Source organism: Arachis ipaensis, chromosome B10, assembly GCF_000816755.2.
Source record: "Arachis ipaensis cultivar K30076 chromosome B10, Araip1.1, whole genome shotgun sequence".
Lineage (NCBI taxonomy): Eukaryota > Viridiplantae > Streptophyta > Magnoliopsida > Fabales > Fabaceae > Arachis > Arachis ipaensis.
In genome coordinates this window covers 107,022,791-107,030,994 of record NC_029794.2, presented here as the reverse complement: position 1 = coordinate 107,030,994, position 8,204 = coordinate 107,022,791, and the positions used below count along the sequence as shown (strand labels likewise).

At 30.5% G+C, this 8,204-nt stretch overlaps 1 protein-coding gene across 1 annotated transcript; it reads right to left on the bottom strand.

The window, feature by feature from the left end:
* On the bottom strand, positions 4,351 to 6,724 carry LOC107620980. Its single transcript, XM_016323046.1, has 2 exons — positions 6,464 to 6,724; positions 4,351 to 4,638 (listed from the first exon to the last, which is right to left on the bottom strand). The coding sequence occupies exons 1-2, from the start codon at positions 6,722 to 6,724 to the stop codon at positions 4,351 to 4,353; spliced, it is 549 nt and encodes a 182-aa protein (XP_016178532.1).

The following is an 8,204-nucleotide window of genomic DNA, read 5'->3' as shown; positions in this document are numbered from 1 at the left end:
GTTAATTTTTAAGCAGTCAATAATTAGTCAATTATTTTTTTAATTTTATTTTTAACTAAAATTTTAATTTTAACTCCAGTCCATTCAAAAATTCTATCACCTTCTTATTAAATTAGAATTTTTGAGGGGATTGGGGTTAAAGTTAGAATTTTGGTTAAAGGTAAAATTGGAAGAAAATAATTGACTAATTATTGACTGTTTAAAAAATTGACGATAATGATAAAATTGAATCAAATTAAACGTTAGGGACAAAAAGCATCTTACCCAAACCTTAAAAAATATTAATGATAAATAAATTTTTAAAAAATTAAAAAATGTAATAGAAAAAATTATATATTAAATATATATCCTAAAAGTAAATTTTAGAGATTAAATTTTCATACAAAGTTTTACAACTATTATTAAAAGAAAAATGGACAAAAATACACATAAAATTCACACAGAAAATACAATTACGCCTCAATTATTTAATGAGTCATGTGTACACACGAATATAATGCTCCGTAGTCACATCCACCATTTCGACAAAGAAAATGTGTCTCCGTTAATAAAAGTGTACACGTGTAATAATTTTGTTTCATCTGACATTATGTTCACTAGCGGCTCAAAAGGCACTAACGTGCTTATTCAGCCGCTTTTTTATTGTTTTTAAGAAATTAATTTTATTTTTTTTTTGTTAATATATCATTCACTCTTCAAATTTATTAGATAAATATGTTTTTATTTTAATATTGACGTGACTTTATTTATATCATATTTTATTAAAATTAAAATTACTATAAACCAAAATATAATTCAAAAAATAATGATAATAACATTATTCTAATTCAAAAAGAGTATATATAAACCAAAATACATGTTAGTTATTTACAAAAGATAATTTTTACTTAAATGTCTTGGATATTCATATTTGTCTTCATCTTTTTTAAGTGGTAGGCCAAAATATGAATCTAAATATAAAGAGGTCTTCATTTTTTTATAAATAGTAAAAAATAGAATAAATGAGAATTCTTATTTTTTTCGTTTTTAAATATCAAAATATAAGAATAATTAATAAATAAAATAGGAGAGTATAAAAATTGTGTATCTGAAAAAAATTCTTCGTAATTCATCAAACATCTTCTTATCAATAACTTCTTTAGGCTTGAAAACTGTCAGAATTATTCCTTATTCTCCTTTCTCGTTTTTTCCTTATCTTTCCATCTTCTCTTCACCCGACCGTACGTAATTAATTATCACAAAGTATTATTATCGCAAGTTCGCAACTTTTAATCTTGTCTATCACTTTGATTTATAACCATCAATTTTGTTAACTTTTATGAGTTGTTAAAGTTTCGCTAAAAAAAGGTAAGACATAAAACATTTAAAATTTTTACCCAAATTATCAAATTAACTTTTATAATATATAAATTCTCTTATTATTATTCTCTATACACATACCTGTTATTGTCTAGTCGCCATTATTAATTACTTTGTTATTTCTCGTTATTTTCTTCTCCTTCCACTTTCTCTTCACCCCACCATAATTAATTATTACCAAATATTTATATGTTACATCTTTTATACGTTAATCAAATAACCAGTGCCATATGCCAAACAAATAATATTATAGAAGTCAAAATAAATTATATTTTTGTAATATAATTTATTTATTTTAGTTTAATTTAAAAATAAATATTCATGTACTCAAATTTTAAAAATAATATTATCCCATATGAAGTAATTTAAAAAAATGAATTTAACAAAATATTAAACTTTTCAATTCATCATTGATAGGTACAGACATATTTAAAAAATAAAAGATACATATCAGATGAAAAAAATTAGTTCTTCCTTAGAAAGAGAAAAAGATAGAACACTATCTTTGTACGTAAAATATTGGGGACAAATTAAAAAGGTAAAAGAATGATAAAAATATTAATTGGGTAAGTAAATTAAAGAGAGAAAAAATATAGGTGGAAGTTATACGTGGATGTGTAGTAAAATTAAATGAAATTTGTAAAGATGGATGTGATGAAATCGATGGTGTTGAAGGTAAAAAAATAATGGCAGCAAGAGAAATATAATAAAGTGTATTAAGAGGTAAAAAAAAAAAGCAGTAGAATAAGGTAAACTGCTAGACAGACTATCAGAGTACAGTACTCACAGACATACTCAAAATAATACTATACAAATAAAGACTAACATAAAATTAAACAAAATATAATTTAAATGAATACCTCAGAATATAATAAGATCTATAAAAAAAACTATTTATCACCACTGGTTAAATACTTGTTGGCTTCTAATTATTCTTTTTTCATTTCATATATGGCCACAAAAAAATAAAAAAAATAAAAAAGAGGGATTGTGGAAGTAAAGAATTGAATAGAAGTTATGTGTGAGTTTCTGTAACTGTGAGTGAAATATGTTAGAGAAATAAGTAACTGTAAAATATTTTTGAATTATGTTAGTAGGTTAAAATAGGAAATAGAAAATTGGACACCAAATCCCATCTATTGGCATTATATATTGTTAGGTAGCGTTTGTTTTGAGGTACTGAGACAGAGACGGAGAGACTGAGACTCAGTATTATGTTTGTTGCTTCAGAGACTGGTACTAAAATTTCTGTCTGTCTCTACAATTTCAGTATTTTAGTACCTCCAAAAAGTGGAGACACAGGAGACTAAAATTTTTAAAGATAGAGACTGAAACTTTAATAATATTTTATACTTAAAATACCCTCATTTCAATTAATTAATTCCAATTTTATCTTTTGTGCAAATTAAATTAGAATTTCATTCTTGTTTCAATTTTTGTCTCCCATTTTGCACCAAACAGAATACTGAGATTTATTTCAATCTCTATCTTTTAGTCTTTGTCTCTCAGTCTCAATCTTTCTATCTCTGTCTCTCCACCAAATACTACCTAAAAGCTGCATTCATGAATTGTTATTGGGCTGAATTGAGCCTTGGGCCCATTTTGGGCCCAGTTCGCCCGGTTCGGCCCAATCTTGAGCCAAATTCTTTGAAATTAGTGTCAAAATTCTCGTTTTAATTAGCTCTATCCTAATTTAATATAATATTCATATTTTTAATTTTCTTTATTAAAATTTAATTTGTTGACTAATTATTCGCTAACTTAACGGGATTTACATCTTACACTATCTACATTATTAGCCAACTCTTTTTGTGTAGCATTTTCCTCCTTAAATTATTTCAACAAATTCATAATCATTTCTAGTGTAAAGATAAATCTCTCGTTATCTTGGCAAGCAATGTTAGCTAGTTGTCTAAACCAATCAATCAAACAACTATATTGACTTAGCATCAAAGAATCCCACCTAAATCTAGCCATGTTTTGCAAACCTACTTTGACAATCTTGGTCCACCTAGGCAAGACTAATGACCTTGAAAACTCATCTATATCTTCATGCACCAAGACACAAACTATATGTTCACAAGGTATGCCAAATGATTCCATTCTCATGCATGAACAGTTGAACTCCATCTCAATGTCACAAAAGAATACATGCCACATCTCATTTGGCGTTCGGTCCAAACCGACAAAGTAAATCACATAAGAGCTAGTTTGCCTCATATTTAATACCTTTATTGATGCAGCTCATACAAGAATTGGTTGGAATATATAAAATATTGATAGGTGTAAATATTGGCAACAATCCTCTCTAATTGTTTAAAACACGTTTGCATATTGGGTTTCTTATTCACAGATGCGAGGTCAGCTTGGACCTCTGTCCACCGAATATGGTCAACACTTAAAGTGTTGAATGGACTCAACTTGATTGTACCTTGAATTGATATACTTTGGAATGATCGAGTTTAATCCCTCGCACTAAGAAGTAGTTTGAAAATCAGCAAAAAAACTTCCCTCTTATATGTGTAGTTGTCCACGAATGTCTCTTCTTATACATATCTAGAATCCAATTCTTGTTTTTGACATCAAATTCTTCAACCATTTTAAACCACTTTTGGTGAAATACATCAATTTTATAGTCGCCTAGCATAAACTTTTTAAACATGGAGGTGAATTGGGGCTTGCTAATATTACTTGTTGCATTGCGAATCATACGCCATGCACATAACCTTAGGAAACTCTTTCTCAATGGCGAACTTCATTGATAGATCACCATCCATGATAACCGAAACAGGTGCTTTCCCATTCATTGTACCTTCAATTGTTGTAACAACCATCTATATGTGTCTTTTTCCTCATCGCAGATTAAAGCAATGGCAAAAATAATTGTTTAGCTATGATGATTAACACCAGAAAATACCATCAATAGACACATATATTTATTCCTCTTATAGGTAGCATCAAAATCCAACACATCACCAAATAATGAGTAATCTACCATGCTGAGACCATCGCACCAGAATAAATTTGCAAAGTACTATCGGCATCCATGTGATGATTAAAATACAGAGAAGGGTCATTTGTTACTTGATCTTCCAGATACTTCAAAGCTAGATATGCATCACCCAGTAACTGGCACCTCTGCTTTGCTATTTTATTATACAGGTCCCTTTGGATGAAAGAGAGATACTCACAGCCACCTGCCTGATTTGCTAATGCTCGATATATCTGCCCAACACTAATCCCACCCTTTTTCATGTTAATCATGTGGCCAATATCAGCCTTAAACATGAATTTATGCCCACAAAGCAATCCAGTCAACCAAGGATTCAGAAGTGGATGATTGTGTTCATCAGAAAAATAAGAAATAAACGAACGACCACCAGGTGTATTTAAATGAATCTCCATCATTGTACTACACCCATACCTTGTCTTTGGCGTATGTTTCTTCTTATAGTTTCCAATGCCATAATTATTTTGTGGTATAAATCCTTCACGATGACTGACGATCGGGATTTTTGCCAGTAAAGAATTTCATAAAAATAGTCGCGTTGTAGATATAGTCTCTAAACCGACAGAAATCCCTTCGTACAAAAGTTTTGGTTGTCACAAGTAACAAACCCTATAAAATTGATAACCGAGTATTTAAACCTCGGGTCGTCTTCTCAAGGAATTGCAGGGAGGTATGTTCTTATTATTGGTTATGAGTTTGTAAATTGGGGTTTTGGAAGTAAGGTGGGAATATGTTATATGACAAATAATTTAAATGGCAATTAAAAATAAATAAATACTGTAAAACAAACTTTTGGGCAAGGTATGAGAAATTGGAAGTCCAGACTTAGTTACCCTTATCAATAACAATGAAAGTCGAATCTTAATTCCACTTAGTTGACCTTTACTAAAGCAAAGGAAAGTCAAAGGACTAATTAGTTTGATCTTCGAATCCTATTTATTTCCTAAGAAAAGACTGGGATTATTGAAGTTCAACTCAATTGGCAAGATAACAATTATCAATTATGCTGTTGAATTGGATAACTCCTGAGTTACTGATTTCTTAACCAAAACCAAAAGGGAAAAAGTAAATCTACTGGAATAAAAATGCCTTCAGATGGGAAGCAACAGTAACATAAGTTAAAAAGAGCAATCATAAATATGAAATACCTCAAAATATATTAAATAGAAAATCAATCTAAACATAAAGAGTCATGAACAAAATTGAGAAAATAAATTAAAGAATATTGAACCTGGGATTGAGAGTCACTCCTAAAACTAAGAGAAGTCCTAAATCCTAATCCTAAGAGAGAGGAGAGAACCTCTCTCTCTAAAAACTACATCTACTCCTAAAATTGTGAATGTGAAAGCCTCTTTATGAATGGATATATTTTCCCACTTTATAGCCTCTAATATGTGTTTTCTGGGCCGCAAACTGGGTCAGAAACAGCCCAGAAATTGCTGGAGAAGAATTCAAACACGTTGATTTTCGTTACTGCGACGCGGCCGCATGGAGCACGCGGTCGCGTCACCTAGCGTCAGGGAAACTATGGCATATTATATATCAAATCGAAACTCCAGACGTTAGCTTTCCAACGCAACTAGAACCGCATCGTTTGGACCTCTGTAGCTAAAGTTATAGCCGTTTGAGTGCGAAGAGGTCAGGCTGGACAGCTTAGCAATTTCTCCAGCTTCTTGTATTCCTTCCACTTTTGCATGCTTCCTTTCCATCCTCTGAGCCATTCCTGCCCTGTAATCTCTGAAATCACTTAACACACATATCAAGGCATCTAATGGTGATAAGAGAGGATTAATATTAGAAATTATAAGTCCAAAGAAGCATGTTTTCAATCAAAGCTCATAATTAGGAAGGCAAATGTAAAACCATGCAAATAGTATGAATAAGTGGGTAAAGAGTTGATAAAAACCACTCAAATGAGCACAAGATAAACCATAAAATAGAGGTTTATCAATGACAGACAAAGTTTTTCAACTTAAGTATGCTCGCACGACTCTTCCTAGTCCTGTTCTTCCGAGCACTAAAGCCTCTTGTCCTTGCATATCTATTATAGAACTCAAATGCAATGTCGACATCAGAAAAGTGAAAGTGACATACATCTTTGTCCCTGATGTTCCGAAATTCAATCATCTCAATGTCTTCGAGTGAATCAATGCCATACCCTTCATCAAAGCCGTCGTCAAACATTAGTTCCACATTTGTGTTGTCCTCATCCATATACTTCCCGTCAACTTTCTCCTGTTTTTTTTTTTTTGTTCTGCCCATCATCCCAATGTCTTCGAGTGAATCAATGTTATACCCGTCATCGAAGCTGTGATCGTCAAACATTGGTTCCACATTTGTGTCGTCCTCATCCATATACTCCCCGTCAACTTCCTTCTATTTTTCTTTATCCTGCCCATACTGGTCATATGATATATGCTCACTCTTAACTTTTTCATGAGAAAATTTCTGACCCATTACTTTCTAAAAACCAATACACAATTCAAAATGAAACCTAAGTTTGTATATAAACTGCCAAAAATGATAAGAACAAATATTTTTAAAATAGAAACCAAATTCTGAATATATCATACACACATTTATTCTTAAACCAACCATGCAAATTAGAGGAAAAAAAATAACTACTTCAACACTTTTTTCTTTCATGAATAACTCAAGTTTCTTAATAATTTTTCAAGAGAAGAAGAATTTTTAAATTATATTCTAGTTAACTCTTAGAATTTAATCCATGCAGAAAAGTTTGAGTGGAATATAAATAACTAAATAACTTGCATATAAAGTAGTGAGGAATATGTTAAGTACTAATTGGGCTACATCTATGTGTGAAAAACAAGGTTGAACATATTAAAAAGACACTTACAAGTTGAGACAAACCATTTTATTTTTTGAAGAATTGAAAATTAGATAGTTTCAACAATATAAAAGTATAGACAGAAATATTACCCCAAGCCACAGTGAATTCCTCGCTAAAGTCAAGCTCCTTATTTTTTGTTTTTATTTACTTGAATAAACTATAGTATAAGAGAGATTGGTAGATGACAAAGTCAACACCAATGAATCCCAAAAGCTATTTCTACAATACTTCTAAAGACTGAATAAAAGTAAGCATGTTAGTGCAACTTTTTAAATAACAAAAAAAGCTAGTTGAAACAACAAGAACAGAAGCTACAAACCTCAACAAGCAATTTTTTATGACATTCTTTCACAAACAAGATAAAAGTTAGCTGAAACAACAAGAACAGATGATACGTAAATGGTTAAAATAATAAGTAACTTATAATAGTGCAATCAAGTAAATCAAATAATCAACTATAATTAAACCAGAAAGTTAAAGGGCAAAAGATAAGAATAATTGAAGTGTGCAAAAATTTTCAAATATTGCACACAAAAAAATGCTAGATAATTGAAGAACAAAAGGAAAATTAAGAAAAATTTGGTAAGTTTTTTATCAGAAACTTTGTAAATCATTGCACTTCACAATTAACATGACTATAATTAAACCAAAAAGTTAACGTTTAGAAATTTAAACTATATACGTCACAACTTTATGCTAATAGATTCAATATTGTGACTCCTGGTGCTTCTTAAGTATCAAGATTATCAATTCTACCAAGATGAGGAAGCTATTAGGAGAAGGAAAGACTTAAAAAGTAGTGAGAGAGGCATAAATCAGTGGTCTCACCCATATCAAGGGAATCACTCAGGTATCTATTTCAGTCTACACTATATTTTATGCACAAAATTTAAGATTGATGACCAACGAACACAAATATTGATTATTAAGTTGTGCACATTCTATATATATGGATACATCTAACCTAACCATGTTACATGT